General features: G+C 40.8%; 1 protein-coding gene across 1 annotated transcript in view; it reads right to left on the minus strand.

The window, feature by feature from the left end:
* Positions 1 to 224: 224 nt before the first annotated feature.
* LOC139745377 (E3 SUMO-protein ligase RanBP2-like) overlaps positions 225 to 22,023 on the minus strand; it is a 45,806-nt gene continuing 24,007 nt past the window's right edge. Inside the window, exons 20-37 of the mRNA XM_071655771.1 lie at positions 21,455 to 21,725; positions 20,655 to 21,013; positions 20,201 to 20,450; positions 19,659 to 19,912; positions 18,767 to 19,259; positions 18,308 to 18,517; positions 17,086 to 17,163; positions 16,212 to 16,316; positions 15,642 to 15,964; positions 14,769 to 15,005; positions 13,941 to 14,054; positions 11,341 to 12,102; positions 9,615 to 9,939; positions 8,322 to 8,476; positions 7,108 to 7,351; positions 6,637 to 6,780; positions 5,236 to 5,805; positions 225 to 1,719 (exon numbers count right to left, since the gene is read on the minus strand). Of these exons, the coding sequence (XP_071511872.1) occupies positions 1,379 to 1,719; positions 5,236 to 5,805; positions 6,637 to 6,780; positions 7,108 to 7,351; positions 8,322 to 8,476; positions 9,615 to 9,939; positions 11,341 to 12,102; positions 13,941 to 14,054; positions 14,769 to 15,005; positions 15,642 to 15,964; positions 16,212 to 16,316; positions 17,086 to 17,163; positions 18,308 to 18,517; positions 18,767 to 19,259; positions 19,659 to 19,912; positions 20,201 to 20,450; positions 20,655 to 21,013; positions 21,455 to 21,725 (5,235 nt within the window). The 3' untranslated portion in view covers positions 225 to 1,378. The remainder of the gene's footprint in view (positions 1,720 to 5,235; positions 5,806 to 6,636; positions 6,781 to 7,107; positions 7,352 to 8,321; positions 8,477 to 9,614; positions 9,940 to 11,340; positions 12,103 to 13,940; positions 14,055 to 14,768; positions 15,006 to 15,641; positions 15,965 to 16,211; positions 16,317 to 17,085; positions 17,164 to 18,307; positions 18,518 to 18,766; positions 19,260 to 19,658; positions 19,913 to 20,200; positions 20,451 to 20,654; positions 21,014 to 21,454; positions 21,726 to 22,023) is intronic.

A 22,023-nucleotide genomic window follows, 5' to 3' on the forward strand; every position in this document is an offset into this window, starting at 1 on the left:
TTTTGGTATTTTACACTTCTTCAGATTCTACACTTCCCAGTGGTTAGTTTTCCATTTTAACTGTTAGAAACTTAACGCAACAATGGTAAAGAAAGCTCATCGTCTGATTCACTTTGCAGAAGATTGAATCAGAGTCAAACATAGGGGAGAGACATGTATACGCAATAAGTTGATCTTTAAAAAAAAAAGAAGAAGAAGATAACATTCACTATATAAAATCCAAGGATTTTCAAATTTCAAACCATAGGTAGAATTATACTTTGAAATTTGGAGAGATGGTAGGTCAAGTATCAATGGTTTGGTTTTGAACAAATATCAAATTTTAGATTTCAAATGAATTATCTCCTTATAGACGGCTGCACTTATGAGGGTACATAGTTTAAATAAGTGAATCATAAACACATGACAAAGAAGATGTGAACACCTGCGCATAATATTCAGAACCCGGAAAAAGGATAAGGGTGACAATAACATCCTTAGACAGAATTGAGAATTAGTACCTGTAGACATCACTTGCAAGTCAGTCGATCCCCATGGATAACTCCTACATGACATCTTACTATCAACTCTAAATCCTGTTGGAATGACTACCTTCTCAATTTGGATGGGACCTCTAGTGATAAATTACAGGTGACATGAAGCATTGACAATTTTCCATGTGTACAGAAACCTCACTTTTTACATCTTTTTACAGATTCTGTTAAAGTTTTTCATCCCTTCAGTAAGTAATCAAAAATTTTGTCTGGCCTCCATTTCAGGTCATTTGTTAAGTTCAGACATGAAGCACACCAAATCATCATCGATTTCCAAATATTTTGCTTCTTTGGACCCTAGATACTGTATATGTATCAAAATTAAAATCAAACTACGTGTACATTGCTGATCTAGCTGCAATAGAATGTATAAAGTTTATTGAAGGGGATGCCTTTCTTGCACTGTAATGGTTTGATGCAGGCACAGAAATTTTGATGGGCTGGTTCTAATATCCAAATAAGTCCTCAAAGAGCACGCATTTCTCACACTGTGAACACAGAAAAAAAAATAACGATTAAGCAACAAGAAAGTGTGTGATAGAATGAGAGATCTAAAGAAAATAAGAGAGAGAGAGAGCCATTTTGCTGTCAAAATTGATTTTTACTCTACAGTTCTTACAGTGCTTAGTAGTTCCTCTGGACTTACTTCAACATTCCATCTCCAAGCTGCTTTCCTTGAAAGTTATTGATATAACATTGCCATGACAACCACTGGCAGTGGATAAAAGATTACTCTAAGATTATCACTTTCAGAAAACTTTTAATCTAACAATGCAGTATGTAGTAGGCACATAGATGATATATCAGTTTGCAGTTTCTCACAGTTCTATCAAATATTCACACTCCTAGCTGCTGCTTGTGGTGTTTGACGATGATGATGTCCCTGAAGTTGGGGTTGATGATCCCGAATCTCCCTTACTACCCCAATCCACAAATTTATCGCGGAAAAGGTGCAGCATGGATGGACCGGGTTTCTCTTTTTCGTCGTTGTCAGCATCGTCATTGTCATCATCATCATCATCATTGTCCTCTTCGTCATCTTCGTATGCATACTCATCATCTTCCTCATCATCACAATCCTCCTCATCCTCATAATACTCATCGTCATCATCATCCTCGACATCTTCCGCCTCATCTTCCTCTTCTTCTCCTTCTTCATAGTCTTCATCGTCGGGTTGAGCATGTTCTAAAAAATGACAGATACACAAGTAAGCATGCATCCCTCCACCATACCTTAAATGTTTTCATAGGGTATAGCTCAGCAGGGAAGACAAGCAGAAAGAAAAAGATGTACAAAACTGAATTGAGGATGTAGCAGACAAATGGTGAAGAGAATGATATAGATCTATAAGCTATAATCAAGCCTCTGGTCCTCCAATGACCCAATGACCAATTTAGAGCCTCACCCTCACTCTCCTCCCTCCCCCAACTAAATACACAAATATGGGCACTATCTCCTTTTTCATTGGGGGTTAGTCCCATCCTCTCCTTCTAGGCCAAAACACTGTAGAAGGGCACCACCTAGCAAGGACAGGTGTTTCTTTGCTAAATGACAGATGCGCCAGGGATAAACATATAACATAACCATTTTCATCTTAGAAAAAAAAACTCCTACCAACTCCACAAAAGGACAATTTTTGCACAATCCTTTGCTGCGTTGACAACTGGTAACTATAATTACAGTTTGTATATCAATTACTGTAATGAGAGTGCTGTATCTCTAGCCCCTGCATCCATCAAGAACCAAACTAGGTATTGATGGATGTCTCTGACCTGGGTCCCATTTCATAAAAGATGCAAGGATAATAACTCTTGATAAAATACACGTAGCAACTTCCCATATTAACAGCAAATCAGGAAGCAGGATTCCTGTCATTACCATGACACTTGACATTACAGTAAGAGTTGTCATCTCATAACAATTTTTCATGAAATGGGGTCCTAAAGTGTCATTATTAGAAACAAATCATTATTGCTCTGACTTCCTCAAACCGTCTGCCACAGGTAGAGCAATAACTGCATCATGGCAGGATTGAGCGTGAATTGTGACACAAGAGACATCAATGGAAGGTGCCACGTGCATTCAAAGAGATCTTGACGAAGCACAACTAGAAAATTAATAACACTAGGCAGAATGAGACTTTGTATGGTGAGGTACACTACACAAACACGGAGCACAATGAGAAATTGTATGGTGAAGTGTACTACAAAAACATAAAGCACAATGAGACATTGTATGGTGAGTTACACTACACAAACACAGAGCACAATGAGAAATTGTATGAAGTGTACTACAAAAATATAAAGCACAATGAGACATTGTATGATGACGTACACTACACAAACACAAAGCACAATGAGATATTGTATGCTGAAGTGTACTACAAAAACATAAAGCACAATGAGACATTGTATAGTGAAGTATACTACAAAACACTAAACAGAAGCCCATGCAGTCATCGTGTCAAATAGACAGCAATGCTATGATAAGACAAAGTTATGTCTTTATTTACACAGGGACAGGAAGTTTGTTTTAACCAGAACCATTGCAGACAGATTTAACCAGTGGTTTTTTTTTACTGGTACATAAGACAAGTTGTCACTATGCAAGTGTACATGTATACTTTAAACACGTTCATCATCTATGTGATATTTGTGTTTAAACTAAACAAGTTCCCTTGAATGCCACTATCAGCAAAGTGTTTGTCATCAGTCCATCATACTTGCATTTATAATGGAGCTTTATGTGATCACATACTGAGATATCAAAGTTTTATTTTGATTTACTAGTTCATAATCTTAACTGATGTGGGAATTTGTGCAAACTAACAATCTTCACCAATTGCAAGCCAGGTCTCTACTGAAACTAGTAGATTTGTGTTCCCCAAATTGAACAGGAATTCTACAATACTAGCTGGACATAGACAGAAAGAAATATAAACTTGAAAACGTGTCAAGAATTCAAGATTCTGAAGGCAATTTTTTGACAGCAAAGCTCAATCTAAATTTGCAACACAATGTAGCTATCTATGACTTAGTTAAGGGCCTCTCTATTAATCACTACAGCCACTGAAATATCTGCAACCCTTTCATATTTTAACAATAACAAGTTACAAATGGTATTAAAACATTCTCTTCTTGTCAAATTATTTGCTGTTCTCCAAAAATTTGAAGCTTATAGGCATTAGATATTACAAAAGCAAACTCAATTCACAATTAATGAGGAACAGAGAATATATGAAAGGAAGATATTATTCAGAGGGGTGAAGGTTCAAGTGCGAGTTTCTTCACTCTATCTCCCTCTACCAATTAATTTTGTTAAGATCCCAACTACTGATCTGTAAATTAACATGTCGGAAAAAAGAAATCAGCAGTTGCGATCTTAACAAATTTAATTGGTAGAGGGAGACAGAAGAAAATCGCACTTGAACAGAGAATATATATTGCATTTTCTCTACTCACATACTACAAATAACAAGGAGTGATTATACCCATGATTTTTTTTTCCAAGATGTAATCATACTATTTTAAGTGATATCCTCAGAATCTGCTGATATATTGGAATGTTCATTCCAATTATATTCCTAAATTCAAGAAATTCCATACAAGACTTCATGAAACAAACTTTTACACACACAAAAAGAATTATCAATGGATAAGCACAGCCAGATGATTCTAATGAAAATTTTGTGATCCACACAGAATCAGCAGCACTCATGCGGTCTACTTCAACTATTGTTTATTCTGCCGAAATGGGGCAGAAATTAGTTCTCTTTCTGCTACTGCACCATGGAAAAAAGATGGCAGGGAATTCATTAACTAGAAGATGATATCTTTTAGCTTGAACAGATCACAGGGTCGAGGAATGTTGAGCACATAAAATCCTACTTTAATTGTTAGATCTAAACAAAGACCAACAAGAAACACGGACGGCAGGAGGGATGCTCTTGGTTTTATCTTTGGATATTTGATTCAAAAGTAGCTTGTATGGGATGAAACAGTTTTTCTGAAGACAGCAACATGATAATTCACAATGAAAACAGGAGGAGAATGAGAAGTGTACTGTGTTGCTGTATGTCTCCATTGTCTGTTCAGGATGTATTTGATTTGGCCATGAGGAAAGCGCTTAATTCCTTCTGAGCATGACAGCTTTGAGTCCCATAGAAGGTCTGGACAATGAGTATAAGGTTCCTTGCCTTTACAGGGCACAGTCACTGGTGCCAGCAAGACTTGAACCAAGGACCTCACATTTGAGAGTCCCTGGTCTATGCAACAACGGCTTCTTGAAACCTTTCCATCTCTGTTTGATTTATAGGATAAAAAGCAACTGAATTTTAGGTAAGCTTTATGATAAGTGGGCAAAGTCAGGCAATACACTTCTCTTTGGTTTAATAGGGATTGAAATATCAATTTGAATACGTCTTTACAATCTGTTTGACAGACTGGTGAAGCATCTCCCTGCAGGCATAGTTAGTAGAGTTTGATGATCCATTTTGACAAGCTTAGCTTCACTTTGAAGCATGCATTTACACTAAACTAAATCGTTTAGTTGAACAAAACACACAGATGAAGAGACAGTCTAGTACTATGTGGAGGTTGCTACAGGTTAGCTTGTTTGTTTGTTTGTTCTAAGGGTGGATAAAGAGGTACAAGGTGAGAGCAACATTGTGTTTCCTCTCAGACATTTCCTCACATTAATCACCTTGGCTGGAGCCAGTTGCCACGGTACCATCTCCTGCCTTACTCGCCGAGGCTCCTTCAGCCTTGGAGGTCGTCACCGTTTCCTGCCCTGCATCACCGGCCTTCTGCCTCAACGCTTCCTGCGCCCGCTCGAAGGCCTCCTTGAAGGAAGTAGCCGTGGTGCTCTCCTTGAAGCGGATCGCCAGCTGCTCGGAGACAGCCTCCCCATCAGCAGCATCCATGGCGTGCCACACCCACGCCCTGTCGCTGCCCGACATGGGGTGCAGCGTCATAGCCGTGGTGATGTAGTGGTTGGCACAGACTTTGTACACCTGGTCACGGCGCATCACCACGCGGTAGGCATCAGGTTCTGGTGCGTGCATAACCTTGATTTCCCCGACGCCGCGCTCCTTCCATGAACGCGAGGCGGAGTGGAAGCGGTAGAGTTTGCCACGGGCCGAAAAGACAGCAACCTCCCCTTCTTCACCAGTAACAAGGTCAACCTTCTCTGGAAGCTGAACAATGGGGTTGAAGTGGATGTCTCTCTCCTCCTCCGGATTGACTTCCCCTACACCAGCAGATGGCACCAGTCCTACACAATGAAACTCATCCTATCAATTCAATGCCACATCTCAATTATAGGCAGAAAGCCTGCACAACAAAATACTCAGCAATGTGGAGAACATAACCAATGTCTCAGTGTAACTCTCCTAAAGGAACTGTACAGTACTGGTTGAGGTGAACATTCAGCTTGTAACGTTTTGCGAGATATTTAGAAACCACTCTATGAAATGTTAAAGAGCATACAATTCTAAGGGGAATCAAAAGTTTACCAAGTACTTAATGACCATCGGTTTTGAAATGACTGAAAAATCTAAAAACAAGGAAAAACAAAAAGATCTAATAAAAGTCGTGGCCTGTCAATTTTATTAGGATCGCTTTTTTGGATATCTCAGCCATTTCAAGGCCAATTTTCATCAAATAAACGTTGAATCCCTCTTGAAACTACATGCTCTTTCATATTTCATAGGAGGTTTCTCATAATCTCACCAAAATATGTTACAACCCTGAATCCTCACCTCAACCTCAAAGCAAAGTCTGTTTTACAGTGCATCTAAGCTATTTAATAATCTACCCCAAAATATTCAAAATATTAATAATCAAAGCTCTTTTACAAAAGCAATTAAGAAAGTAGGGTTAGGGTTAATAGGTTGGTACCAATCATATAACTCTGCTCACCCAAGAGATTAAGTTGCTCCATTTAACATGGGCCAATGGGTTTGGAGCACCCTACCATGATGAAACATGGATGGATTTCAGGGGAAACGGTGCTTTCTAATCCTAACTGAAAACATCATGATGCTGCTCTTTTACTCATGGATTGCTCAACAACATCATTTCCTTCTTTGCAACATCATTTTACCTGGTTTACTTGCTCCTGCCTCCGCAGACGATGAGGGAGACGCGGCTGCATCTGACGTGGAGGAGGAAGCTTTAATCAGCTCTGTGAGGGCGCCTGTCAACTTTGGGTCACATGACCGAACCTCTGACGTACTGGGCTCATCTCCTACAAAACCGATAAATCACAATCAAATACAAAATACAATGTGTCAAAGCACAGTTTGACATCCCATGTAGATTTCAAGAGTCTGCTTTTGAGATGCTCATGGGGGACTATGATGAGTATCATCACATAATATATAATCATTTGTTCACAGCTTTCTAAGTGCTTTTTGCTTTCACTGCAGTCCAAATTTTATAAACCTACATAGTGTTTCCATTTAAAACAACCTTCTCTTTGCAAACAACACATCTGTTACAAACCATCCAAAGAGTACATGCTATGTTATACGAAGTCCCTGCCCCTTGCCTTATTTCCTGAGGGTAAACTAACCTTTGGTGGCAGTATTAGCTTTTCCAGACTTTTCGCTTTTCTCCAAGTCTTCCTTGGCCTTCTCAATAGCAAGTTTGAAGTCTCTGGCCGCATCAGAAGTCTTGAAGCGGACGGCCAGCTGCTCATTGACCACCTCCCCTTCTGAGGCATCCATGGCTGTCCAAACCCATGCACGGTCCGAGCCGCTCATTGGCCGGAGCTCAAGGGATGGAGTGACATGGTGATTGGCGCAGACTTTGAAGACCTGGATGGGTATGTGTGGAATAGAAATGTACTGGTTGCATCTTGGTTTCTCCTTGCAATTTTGTCATAAATGGCAAGGTAAGACTCGGGGGCATTTCAAAAACATCTAACAGAATCACGGAAAGAGACATCAAACTTGACATCTCACACAAGAACTGGAAATGACTGAAGACTATAAAAACTTGTAGTGGTATATATCACCATTCCACATTGCAAGAAGATATACTCTATTAGTTTTTTTATGATACAGACCATACCATATGATCACACATGATACAATCCTTAATCATGAAGACAAATTGGTGCATACCTTTATGAAGTGGAAACATTCACAAATGCCAGACAACTAGTAGCAACTGAACAAGAAATTTGCACCACCAGTCCCACATACCAAACTCAATGTCGGCATTAGACAAGGGATGCTTATAAAGAACACCAAGGAGTGTATTTTGAGTAGTTGAATTTGCATGTACCCAGATTTGACAGTTTTTAGATTATCATGTTCCCTTGAGAAAGATGCTGTTTCCTTAATACAACATGAGGTCCGATTTTCTTTTTGCTCTTTACCATTTCTGCGACACTATCTGCACGTGAAAAGAGCAAGAGGAACTATTCTACACATGACAATGACACTGTTATCATCATCATCATCATCATCACCATTTATCATCAGCATCATCAGCATCAGCATCATCATCATCATCATCACTATCACCACTATCGCCATCATCATCACCATCGGAATTACCATCATCATCATCACCATCATCACCATTATCATCACCATTATCATCACCATCATCATCATCAGAATTACCATCATCATCATCATCACCATCATCACCATCACCACCATCGCCATCACCATCATCACCACCATCATCATTATCATAATCATATAATCACAATTCTTATAGTAGTTAGGAAGCACTTCACATAAAGCAGAATTGAAAGCGTAAAGTGAACAATACCTGGTCCCTCCTCATTAAAATTCTGTAGGATCGGTCTGATGCACTGTACAGCAGCTTGATGTCACCAACGCCGCGCTCTTTCCACTGCTTGGACTCGAGGTCGTAGCGGAACAGCTTGGCGCGATGTTTGAACTTCTCCTCCTCTCCCTCCTCTCCTGTTGGAAGAGGAAATGGAAGCCGTTTAAAGCAGTCAAAACATTGCATGTGCAAGAAAACACAAAAACATGCCAATTTGTCAAAATGGTACTTTTTTAACATGCTCCCTAAATGTCTGAGCTCACATTAAAGGGTGTGTACAGTTTTGGTTGAGATGAGGATTTAGCTTTTAACATTTTGCGAGATATTCAGAAACCACTCTATGAGATATCAAAGAACATGCAATTCTAAGGGGTATCAAAAGTTTATTTGATGAAAATCGGTTTTGAAATGGCTGAGATAGCCAAAAACAAGGTGAAACAAAGAGATCCTAATAAAAGGCGTGGCCTGTCGCCTTTTATTATTATCACTTTCTTGGATATCTCAGCCGTTTGAAAACCAATTTTCATCAAATAAACGTTGAATCCTTCTTAAAATTACATGCTCTTTTATATTTCATAAGAGGTTTCTCTTTCTCTCACTTAGGAATGTTCAAAACATGAATCCCCACTTCAACCAGTACTGTACAGTCCCTTTAAAGCCTGGAAAACCATTAGAATTTGACATGTAAGAGGGATGCAAAATGATAAAAAAGAATATGAAAGTGAGAATAAATTGATAAATTGAAGAGTGTCTTGGGAACCAATTTTGCTTTTGTTTTTTAGTAAGTCAAATTAAAGTTCATGTGCAAATAGAAAAATTTGATATCAACGCTGCTCTCCAAGTTCAGTAAGATTAGATAACGATTCCCATAAGTTTCATCAGTTTCCTTCGAGAGCAAGAGGCATTTTCCTGTTGCTAGGAGACAGAACTTAAATCACTCATATTCATGCCAGCACATGGCTGTAACTTAACTGCTGCGGCATGTTTGCAAAGTCAGTTCAAGCTTTGTCAGGTATCTTTTGGAGACATGCTTCTTTATGTATTAAAACATGGGCTCTGAGATTCCAGAATAAAGCCAAGTACAACATTTTTCAATCAAAGCACATCTCTCACTCTCATCAATATCTTAATTCGGTTCTCATCGACCAGGATTGGTCATTAGTTGTATAAACCCTACTCAGTATTCTCACAAGAGACGGTGCGATGTAATTTCAAAATGAATGTCCCATTTCCCGCTGGGGAATTATGGAAAATTTTTCAAGGCGACTACCCAACCTGTCTTTGCCACATAGTCATCCGGCATCTGAAAGATTGGCTCAAAGTAGATGTCATCCCCTTGCTCCACCTCCTCAAACTGTTCTTCCCCAGCGATGCCTGGCGATCTTGGTCCGCGGGAGAGGGAGGTCTTCGGGGAGCGGCCCCCGCCAGGCGACTTGACGGGGCTCTTGGCCGTCACTTCCTTGATGTCCATACGGAAGGAGAAGGAGGCACCCTGAGACTTGGCCAGGTCGGCAAACGTGAGGGCGGGCTTCAACGGAGGCTGGGAGGATGCTGAGGTGGATGCAGGCTTGGACGTTCCAGGCGACTCGCTGCCCATGGCCTGATGGATACAAACACAGAATGGAGCATTTCCATTAGTGGCCACTCGCGATTCATTATTCACTGATGAACACATTCACTGACATGCTTTCTTCATGTATAGTTCATACAGATTCCCTAAAATTGACTATTCACAAATAGGACTATATAATTTTCCTATTTAATTCAGTTGTACCATGTTGGACTCTATGATGATTAGGCAAATTCACAAAGTAAATGCAGGAGGAACTAGATATATCGCTACGGCGACTGATATGCCTCCGCCATAATGCATGGTTCTCCTAATAGGTCTATAGTACAATGTCTTGACAATGTGTGATGACAGTTTCACACAATTGGCAAAATATTAAAATGACAGGTTTGCCACAGATGTGCTGAATGTTCACTTTCCTAGAACTAGGTTCAATTGGATGAATGATTAAAATGTCAGAGTGCAGGTATTTGGGGAACTGATGATTTTTACTTTACTTTGGACCCTTTTATAAGTTTATGCATTGAGTAATTTTCAAGGTATTGAGAAAAAGTATAATTTCAGTATCAAATGGGAAAATAGCATTATCTAAACCTGGCCTTTGACCTTTGACCTCACAATTCCAAAGAGAATCACTGTTAGGTTGAACATGCATAAATATGTAAGTTTCAATATGATACCTTCAGTTACTTTTGAGATATGGAGGAAAAAGTGCAATTCACCACTTTCACTTGACCTTTGACCTTTTGACCTTTGACCTTTTGGCAAGAAACTACCCACAGAATATATATCGGGTAATACATGCATACATCAAGCTAAAAAAGAAAAAACCTTCAGGCATTGCATAAATGTAAGGAAAGTAGTGATATTTTGAGGAGTTGACCTTGACCTTTGACCCCCTGACCTTTGAACCATGACCCCCAACTTCCCTAGATAATCACTGCCCATTGGAACAAGCATATATACTAAGTTCCATGAAGATATCTTGAACCATTTGCGAGAAATGGAGAAAAACATGAATTTTCAACCTTTTTTTTCACAAAATAACCTGTGACCTTTGACCTTTGACCCTGTGACCCTAAAATCCAAACAGTATTATCCCCCCAGGATATACCCTCATACCAAGTTTGATGTAAAACTACCACACGGTTCTTGAGATATCGACAAAAACAAAACGGGACGGACGTACGTACGTACGGACGACCCGAAAACATAATGCCTCCGGCCACTTCGTTGGCGGAGGTAAAAAAAAACACAACACTGGCCCTCACAGTGCTGGTGCTAGATTATTACCTGTGTACACAATGAACATATAGCATAAAGCCTTTTTTTTGGAGATAGTTCTTCTGGTTCAGAAATGAATGGAAAATTCAGCCGCTTACTTTCTTCCTACACCCTCCATAACTTGTTTCATCACTTGTTTTCACTAACCTTGAGGACATCTGAGAACTGGAAACCAGATTTAGCATCAGATTTCGGCTGTGATTTGACATCAGGACTCGCAAATGAGAATCCTGCTCCTGGCTTGGTTTCTGCCCCAGCATTGCCGAAGGAGAACTGTTGCATCCCACTACCAAAGCTGAACTTGTCTGTGGTGGTGGAACCGCTGGCGGCAGCTGCACCATCGGAGGCTCCTGGTGGCTTACCACCGCCAAACACGAAGGGACCCCCTGACGGGACTGAAGCTGCGGCACCACCTTCCTTTGACTCTGTGGTTCCACTTGATGCAGCAGAGGACTGAGAGAACAAGCCGGAACCTGAAGGAAGCTTGAATGAGTTGTCACTAGAAGCTCCTGCCTTACTGCTCCCACTAGATGGCTGTGAACTGTCTTTTGACTTTGAGAGACTGAATTCTGCTGGTAGCTTGAATTCAACATTTGATGCACCACCAGAAGCGCCACCCTTGGCAGACTCTGTCTTGGTACCAAAACTAAAACCACTTGAAGGGGCTGCTGAGCCTCCTTGCCCAAAGGTGAATCCCTGCGAAGGAGGTGCGGTGCCGAGACCAAAACCAGCTGGCACCTTGAACACGCCACCGCCAGAAGGTGCCGCTGTAGCACCCGACTTTGTCGGTTCTGTACCCGGCTTGGGTGTCGTGCATGCCACGCATGCCAGTGTGTCTGCCTTGTTGTTGATGTAGCATGCATCACAATCCCACGTTCCAGGTTTCTTTGCAAATCGCTCTGCAAAGCTCTGAATGGAGAGAATATACAATGTTTGTGGATAAATTAATTTCAAGTGGTAAAGAGGTGGTATACAAACAAAAAGAATAAGATACTGCTTCAATAATATTGATGTAAATATCAGTCATGGTACAATGGACATGCCAGGGTAAGTGAAGCTTAAAATAAAGAAATCTAATGAAATGAAAATCCTGATATCACAAACTTTTACCTACAGTCACAATGGAACATTTTCTTTTTATTGTCTTTGAAAACTGACACAACTATATGTTCCCTGTCAAATACTTCAAATTGAAGTGTATTACAGCAATGCTTAGGATATTTGTATGACACTTTTGAGCCTCAACCAATGGAGGAGTATTGAGTTGATGTCATCATCACCTCTGGTACATTGCAACCATTATCACTTTTTGGTGAGAATGTATGAAAGTTTGAAATTCCACGGATTTTTAATTGAACATCCAAGTTTGATTGAACTTCTATCATTGTCTGTTTGATTCTACTTTTTAAAAGCAAAAATGTTTGAAACTCTGAAATTCCATGAATTTCTCATTAAATGTCAAAGTTTTATGACTTATTTCATATCATTTTGTTTAACTTTACATTTTACACTTTTAAGCCAGTGTGAACAGGGTGTGGAGTTAACACTTCAAGCATGCATAGAATATCAAGGTATGAAGAAAGAGTGTAATTACAGTACAAAATATATATATTTTTTATTCAAACCTGACCTTTGACCCTTAACCTTTGACCTTTGACCTTCTGGCTGGAAATTTCCAAGAGAATCTCCATCAAGTAATACATGTACATATATTAAATTTTAAAACTAATAATGCAATCGTTGCATATACTAGTATATGAGGGAAATAGTAACATTTTGAGGAGTTGACCTTGACCTTTGAACCCCCTGACTATTGACCCATGACCCTTAAATTCCCTAGATAATCCCTGCCAGTCAGTACATGCATATGTACCAAGTTCCATGAAGATATACATTGAACCATTTGCGAGAAAAGTGATATTGCAACATTTTCACCTAACCTTTGACCTTTTGACCTTTGACCTTATGACATGAAACTCCCTCTGGAGAATCCTTACGCAGTAGTACATGTCTACACTAAGTTTCAAGAAAATAACTGCGGGCATTGCATAGATATGGGGGAAATAGCAACATTTTTAGCATTTGACCTTGACCTTTTGACCTTTGACCTCTTGTCAATGTCAATAGAATCTACTCAACTAATTGTCCCATCATACATCATCCTTGGACCAAGTTTGGTGAAAGCTGCTTCATCCAGTTTTGAGTTATCACATAAACAGATAAATTTTAGGATTTGACCTTGATCTTTGACCTTTGACCTCTGTCCGATTTCACTGAAAAACTAATCAAGTAATTGTCCCATCAAATATCATCCTCCAACAAAGTTTGGTGAAATTTGCTCCATACAGTCTTGAGTTATCGCGTAAACGGATACAATTTCATGATTTGACCTTGACCTTTGACCTTTAGCCGATTTCACCCAAAATCTTATCAAATCGTTGCCCCATCATACTTCATACTTGGACCAAGTTTGGTAAAATTCCAGTAAATATTACTCAAGTTATCGCGTAAACGAAAGTGGACGGACATACGGACGTACGGACGTACGTACGGACGGACGGACAACAAAAAAAAGGTTCTACTCATTTTTCTTTTCCTTTTGACAGCAAGACAGCTTATTGTTGATGTCAACACTGACATGTTCCCTTTTGATGCAAACTGTTATCAAGAGAAGTATTGCCGATATGGAAAGCAAAAAAACAATGGTTTCTTGTTTTGTTCTCGTCTTCACATGAAAGAGTATATACCTTTTTCTCCTCTTCCTCCTTGGGTTTCTGTGAGCTGTCTGCCATGAGGAGGCTCATGAGTTGAGGATTGGATGATACGACAGAAGCTTTATCCGTCTCCTCCTCCCCTGTGGGCTAGGGGCATGAAAAATAAACTTTGCTGAATTTGACTATTTTACCCAAGTACAGGGCAACATAGGCATATTAGATGCAGTGATGATATAGCCTTCTTTCTTTTGTGACATGAATTTGAGACAATACAGATATATTCATGCCATTTGGAAAGACTTAAGTACCTGCGGATTTCTGTCAATTTCACATGCGGTACAAATACTCATTAAAAACTAGGAAGCATTTATACATCAATATAAGCCCCACAACCTTAATTCAACTGTGTATGCACTTGAAGAGAATGAAACTTGAAAAGAAAATAACAACATGTAGATTAAAGTGAAAGCAGCAACACTAGTAGAAAACATCATTAATGTTAAAGGAAAACTGGGCGATGTACTGACAAAGTTTTTAATTTTTAGAGTTTCAGTGCAGCCATCACTGCAGGAGAAGACTACCACAGTTTGTGATGTCACGCATGTACAATGATAGCAATGAAATATAGTGAGGTCCACAAAATGTTGTCTTATTCATGAAAACTACACATTTCCCAGACTTGTTACTGTCATTACTAAGGTTGATATTACCCTGCTTTCTTTACAATGCTTTCAATGACAATGACAAGCAATGTGGGGTAAAGTCAAATATCATTTGCATGCTCCTCGATTTGCATAACAACATATAAATCACAAAATACAAATTAACACAAAAAGTTTGTTTGTTTTAGAAAAGTCTTACCTCATTTGCAGCATCTTGGTTTGATGCCTCAGGCTCCTTATCGGCGATCATCTCCTGCGCCTTGGTGAACATCTCCTTGAACTGACGCGCCGTGTCTGCGTGCTTGAATTTAACAGCCAGCTGCTCCAACTTGGGTTCCTCCTCAGCGAAGTCGTTGGCGGTCCACACCCAGGCAGTCTCCGAGGCCATCATGGGTTTTAGCTCCATATCTGCTGTGATGCGGTGGTTGGCACACAGCTGGGTTTGGAAGGGTCAACATGATATGAAGATTGGAACGAGGATTAGCATAGACAATAAAAATTAGTGTAATTTTCTCTTTTTTTTCTTCTTCTTCTTTTTTTGTCAAACACAGCCTTTCCATCACAAATTCTACCTGTGCTTTAACAAGATATCTTTGAAGTACCCTTGTCAGTGAAACAAAAGGCACACTAAAAGTTAGACCGATAAATCTGCCGCTTGTTCAGTGGCCTCTTGTTTACTACACCGTCAGTAATATGGTGAGGAAACTGTACAGTTTACAAGAGGCCACCAAGCAAGAGGCACATTTATTGGTCTAGCTAAACATGTGCTCTTGTTTACTACATAGCAACTACAGAATCTCCTTGTACTGATGAATCTACTCTTTTTAAAATAGAGCTAAATAAGTTCTGTGTCATCATGCTTTCTGTGTAAAGTCAGAGATCATAACAGGATGAAAAATGATCATAGAGCCACTAATTCTTAATTCTTTTTGAAAATATTTTCCTTGCAATGACGTAGGGCAAAGTAATACATCAATTTAAAGCTTTGCATCTAATGAATTCATATCTGCCAAAAACCAAAAATTATTTTCCTGACGTTAGGTGGCTTTCATGAGGATGCATCACATATTACCTTGAAGATCTGGTCTCTCCTCATGAGGATGCGAGCATTGTTGGTCTTCGGGTTCTTCACAATCTTGATGTCACCGACTCCGCGTTCCTTCCAGGCTTTGGCGCTGCGGTCATACCGGAAGAGCTTCGCGCGGTGGCGGAACATCTCATCCTCATCCTCTTCCCCAGTGGAGATCGTGCCGATGTCCGGCAGCGTGATGATTGGCTCGTAGTGGGGGTCGTACTCCTCTTCAGCTACGCCCAAATCATCCTTGTCAGTCGACTTGGCAGCGCCTCCAAACACTGGTGCACCAGCATTGGCAAATGTGAAGGGCTTGCTCGAAGCTGGTCAGAGTGATAAAGCAATAATGAGAGTGAAAATCAATGATGTGCTGACTCCTTCCATTGAGATGTTACAGACACAATGTCACAGCAAAAAAAAAAAGTTATCTACATGCAGTTCAAGAAAAGATAGGGAATTACATATAGACAAATACCTACATAAACAGACAAACACTCTGTATGTACAAACACACACACACACACACACACACACACACACACACACACACACACACAATCTGTGACATACCTTCTTTGCCAAATGCCGAGCCAAAGCCACTGGACTGATTGGCAGCCAGCGAAGCAAAGGAAATCCCACCAGCGGAGTCCCCTCCACCAAATATACCACCACTACCTGTAAGCAAATAAACAAAAGATCTCTATTACACCCTGAAGACACTTGCAGGGCTGCCGACCTCTGCATATCAAATACTGTATACGGCATACATTTCGCAGGAATTTATTTTGGGAGTCAGGTGCTAATTGTGAATTAACGACACACAAAAAATCAACTCTGATTCTCACATGAATGCAATTCGCACAAGTACAATTCTACGTTCATTACTAGACTCCATGATCACAAATTTAACCACTCGCAAAATTGTCCGTAAGTCCTGACTTACAAACCACACATTCTGAAGACCGAATAATTTTTTAGTAATAGTGCATACTAAGCACGCTAAATCTAACTAAATGTTAAAAAGTATTTTACATCCAAAAATATGCTTTCTATTTCCGATAAAGTAAAAAATATGCTAGTTTACACCTCTGCATATGGAACTATTCTCAATTTCGTTTATGGTAAATGAACCATTGCAATACTTGATTCTCATTCTGATGGACAAAAAATGGCTCTGAGATGTATGTAAAAACATAGTTCTAAAAACATAGTTCTAAAACCTTGCCTCATACAGGGCAATATTAGAGAAATGAATGTGATCTATAGGTTTCTATGGATACATGGTGAAGAGCTACAATGGCATCTATAATATCAACAACAACAAAAGAAGTGGATATCCATCTCCTTTGAATTGATAAAGAGTGTACAGCAGTGAGATGGACAAAATTGTCCTTGTTTCTGTACATTTTTGTCTTTTTTTATGATGATTACGGTTAGAGCTTACTTGATGGTTTGGCTGCAGCTGCCACATTCCCAAAGGATAGAGTTCCTCCTGATGCACCAAAAACGGCTGGTTTGGAGTCTAGCAGGAACCAATGAATTGGGCACATGATTATTCAATACAGTTTGCTCATGATTATGCCTGAATTTGATTGCTAGACATGGGGGACCCCTTTACATGCTAAATGAACAGCAAAGATGTGCTGGTGTGCTGAATACCTGTGATCCCACAGGTGGTTTCATGCTTTCTGAGTTTTCGAGTTCTACCTCTCATCTAAGCTAAAAGTCATCTGCAACATATCACTTCAGATGCATGGGTGCTTCTTTTTTTTTTTGATATTTTCAGCACTTGAAAACTTTGCTTACAGGGTACCATCACACAAGAAATTTGTTTTCGCTGTATGACAAACACAAAACTCATAAAACATATTTCAACGACTGTAAACGCAGAAAGTTTTGCGGTACATTACTTTTCGCACTACTTCTGGCTAGTACGAACTCTAAAACCCGCAAAACTATCTTCACAATTTTCTCTGCACATTTTGAATAGGTTGACAATTGTGCACCGCAAATTCAAGATCCTGCTAATGTTTTTGAGCTGTTCAGCACGAAAAATTAGTCACGCAATAATATAAGCGTTTACTGCAGTAGCTTCATCTCTAAATACCTACTGACTCCACAAAAGGACAATATTTGTGCTATCTTTTGCTAGTTTGATGATCTTTATAGCTACATCACTCAATTATTTTTAGGTTTTCTCTTCACAGAAATCAAAACAATGCTATATAGGTATTTCATTGGCATGTCTTTTCAAGGTAAAACAAAAATAAATGAACTAAAGTCTTCAATACCCTTGACGACCTATTCAAGCTCTTGTTTTTCTAAAGTTGTTTTTTTATTAACTACTTATTTTAAGTGTTTGTTTTTTTACTTACATACTTCAAGTCCCATTCAATGAGAAAGTTGACTTAAACGTTATCCTTTTGGTCCTATACTTATGAAACTTTTACTGTTCAACATGCTACTATTCAAAATCCCCCGATTTGTTTGTAACTCTGTCCACTTTTCATTACACTTCTGCAGTCACGTTTTTCAAATTCAACATAAACATGAACTGGCTTTTCACTTAAATTACATCATCATGATCTTGGTACATCTCCTGCTCCCCCCCCCCCCGCCAAACACACATACACACACACACACACACACACACACAAGATTTTCACCTTTGGGTCTGACCACGGGAGCAGCCTCCGCTCCTCGTTGATTCCTCTTGTAGAGAGACTGGATGTCTATGTCCTCCAGGCAGCCGATGCACCCCTTGCAAGGCGGGGCATTTTCATAGAGATAGAACCCTGGTGGGAGGAGGAGCTTTTCGGCTCTGGCTCGCTGCTCCTTGGTAGGGCCAGTCATGGATACAAAGATTACATCATCATCTGCTGTGGACAAGAGCAAAGGCAATAATGATAATAATGAAATAAAAAGGATTTCACTTGTTAGCATCGTGAGAGGATGTATTCTTATCAGAACGTCGAAGACATTTTAGTCAATCATATAATATGGACAACATGAACTATAACTCGATCTCTACCCAGTTTGCTTTTAATTCTTACAGAAAAATAAGAAAACTTTGATACATCTACACACATGACTCCTGGTTGCTGAGTGAAAGGAAAAAGTCTAACCATCAATATCAGGCTTGAAAGTGACTGTCTTTGGCGAGTCAGTTGTCTTGGGCTGGGCGGAGTCTCTTGCAAGCGGACTCTGACCAGGCTTCCTCTGTGACTGAGAGCTCTGCTCTGCCAGGGGGCTCTCTGGGTGTGTCTTGGGTGACGAGTAGAATCCCGGGTATGGGGACAGAGACCGGGGGTCCTGTACCAGACCGGGCTTGGCTGGTACCACGGCAGGAAACGCACCCTGATTCGAGGTGGATGCTGGTGATGCTTTGACACTCCCGGCAGGTTTGAAGACACTGGCAGTGGGAATGGTGGAGGAAGCAGATGCGGTCGTCGAGGTAACGCCGAAGGAGAACCCAGCAAAGGGAGACGTCGCTGCGGAAGTGGTCACTGGCTTGGCCAGAGAGGGCGCCGGTTTGATGGTGCTTGGCGAGAAGATGTTGAAGGTTTGGCTGGGCTTTGTGGCAGTAGAAGTGGACGACCCAGCAGAAAAGCTTGAAAACTGTTTGGGGACAAACATGAAATTGGTCCGAAGATGAAACATACCACCATTTGACTTTTAGACAATAACATAATGTTGCACTCATGCCTTAACATCAGCCATTGTGAATAAGAACATTGTTAAAGTTGTTATTTTTGCAAGGGTTTAATTTTTGCTGCAAATTTCACAAATCACTGTTGGGCTGACAAGTTATCAAGACACGAAAATATCACCACATGATGCACGAGCGGAGTGAACAGAAAGGCATGCACACATACAAAAGCCTCATTGTCCAGCCGTGGAAACAGCATCTCCTGAAAATGTCTACAACCTTCACCTATGGAAAAAAAATATCTGTACATGAACAGCTTTTTATACATGGTACAACACAATTTGTTCGTCTTTCATTGCATCAATTACCTGCAGCTGGGAGGAGGGCGGCTTGGCCATATTCAGTCCTTGACTCTGGCCCTGTGCAACGTTTGGCCTGAACAGTCCCTGCTGAGGCTGTGCAATGTTCTCGCTGCTCCCGGATGGGGTCTTGGAGGATGGAGTCAGATTCTCTGCACCTCTTTCAGAGGCGGAGAGGCCCTTGGGCTGGGCAGCAGGGCTCGGGGAGAACATTGCTGGACTGGAGCCTTGGGACTTTGGCGGAGTCCCACTGGTGATTGAGCCTGCTTCAATTGGACATAAAAATAAGTTTAGTGCCAATAAGTGCTAATACTATGACGTCATCAACATTCATTCATTTTCAACATTAACATAGAGCACACCAGAGGTGTTATGAGTAAATAATACCACACACAGACATTTAAGAAACAAAGAAACCACAAAACAAACAGAACAATTCTCCTTCCTCTCTCTCATTTTCTATTCTCTCCCATCAACATAATACTATACAGAACTGTTATTCAGACAAACTCTTATAAAAAAATAAAAAAACGTTCTTCATGTTACAGTACCTTTGAACATGAGGGTGGATTTGCCATCACTAGGAATGCCTGATGGCATACCCCTGGCCTCCCCCTCACCACCGGGTCTTAGTGAGGCATACTCCTGACCAACGTTTCTTCCACCAGCCTGGAAGTTTGACCCCACACCTGCCGGACTTCCAGCGCCCAGCGCCTGGGGTGATGGTGCACCTTGCATGGTGGCTGCACCGGCACTACCCGACACCAGCAGCTGCCGTTGAGAGTACGCCGAAGCCGGTTGCTGCAAGAAAAAGCATTTCAAAACAGCTATTCCCACCATCAAGAGGAATGAAACTATACAATGTATTAAAACCATGAGTTAGTTATTATGGATAGAATCATATCAGTATATTATATTATACCGCGATGTCACCATGATTTCACCAGTCTTTCAGAGAGGAGAGCTAGCTTTGTACAAAACAGTCATTCTAAAGGTTGCACCCACCTTTAAGCCCTGCATGCCAGCCATCTGATCCACACCCTGATCTTCTGGAGAACCGATTGAGGTATACATCCCATAGAGACTGTCCAGTGGAGCCCGGCCGGTAGAACGGGGCGTCGATGCCCCCATGCCCGGGGCGTACATTCCCCTGTCGTACTGCTGGGCAGCATAGTAGGCAGGATTGGGCACCGGCGACGGCACCCTGTATGCCGACGGTGACGGGTACCAGGCTTGGCCACCCGGCATGGGGGAGATTGGCACCATGTGGGGGTCGTAGTATGCCCCAGACGCCAATGGGTGATAAGCAGGGTGTGGCTGGTACAAACCCCTCCCTGCAGCCTGCTGGACACTGGGACTGGCACCTGGGAGCAAAAAAAAAAATAAAAAAAAACACAAAACACAAAACAAGATAAAACAAAATAAAATGAAATAAAAAAGCTAACTGCAACAAACGTCAAATACACATGAGTTTTTCAGAAGAACTTTCGTTGAGGAATACAGAGATCTTGATCTTGTGCATAAAACTCTAAATGCTAGGACTTATTCACAACCACCTTATTTAAACACAGCGGAGTCATTCTGTCAGCTTATGTGAAGGGTTTGTTCCTACAACCATTTGTAATTTCATTGTACATTGCTTGCCAAAGTACTTTAATGTGATTAGATTTTTAGAAATGTCCAGGAATTTTCTTTTATACACTTGAATGACTACCTACAAATGTAATGACAGGACAATAATCGGAAAAGTGTTCAAGAAAGGAGCAAGAAATTCATGTCGAAGAGTCAGCTCGACTTGGGCATACTTTGACGGGCAAGCAGCTGTTGTTGGTGCTGAGGGTGTTGGTGAAGTGCAACAGGGGTCGTCTGGGCAGCTGGTGCCATGGGCGGGGCAGCTGGAGTTGTGGGCGGGGCAGCTGGAGTCATGGGCGGGACAGCTAGAGTTACAGGAGGGGCAGATGGAGTTGTGGGCTGGGTGGATGAGGAAGCCCCCTGAGCTCTTGGTGGAGTGACGGGTGTTGTCGCTGCTTGCACGCTGGCCTTTGCCTGTTGGATCTTGACTTCCTGAAGGTCTTTCTGTGTAGCGTAAAACAAAACGACACAAAACAAAACAAAACAAAACAACTTATATTATATACATCTTCCCAATAGCAGTTGGTCTTAATTGAACAACAAGACAAGAAAGACAAGAATAATAATGACATGAAGACTTTCAAAATCAACATTTTGTTTCAATCTCATGTAAAGTTTACTGAAAGCCCAGAAAGTTAAGTGACACTAAGTGGCAAACTAGCCATTTGTAAGAACAGGTGGAACCCACCAAATCAGACCACCAGCTAAATGATCGATGCTTTCAACATCATCTACCATCTAC

Source organism: Diadema antillarum, unplaced genomic scaffold, assembly GCF_040938485.1.
Source record: "Diadema antillarum isolate AM-2024a unplaced genomic scaffold, OU_Dant_1.0 seq00001260_RagTag, whole genome shotgun sequence".
In the NCBI taxonomy this organism is placed as follows: Eukaryota; Metazoa; Echinodermata; class Echinoidea; order Diadematoida; family Diadematidae; genus Diadema; species Diadema antillarum.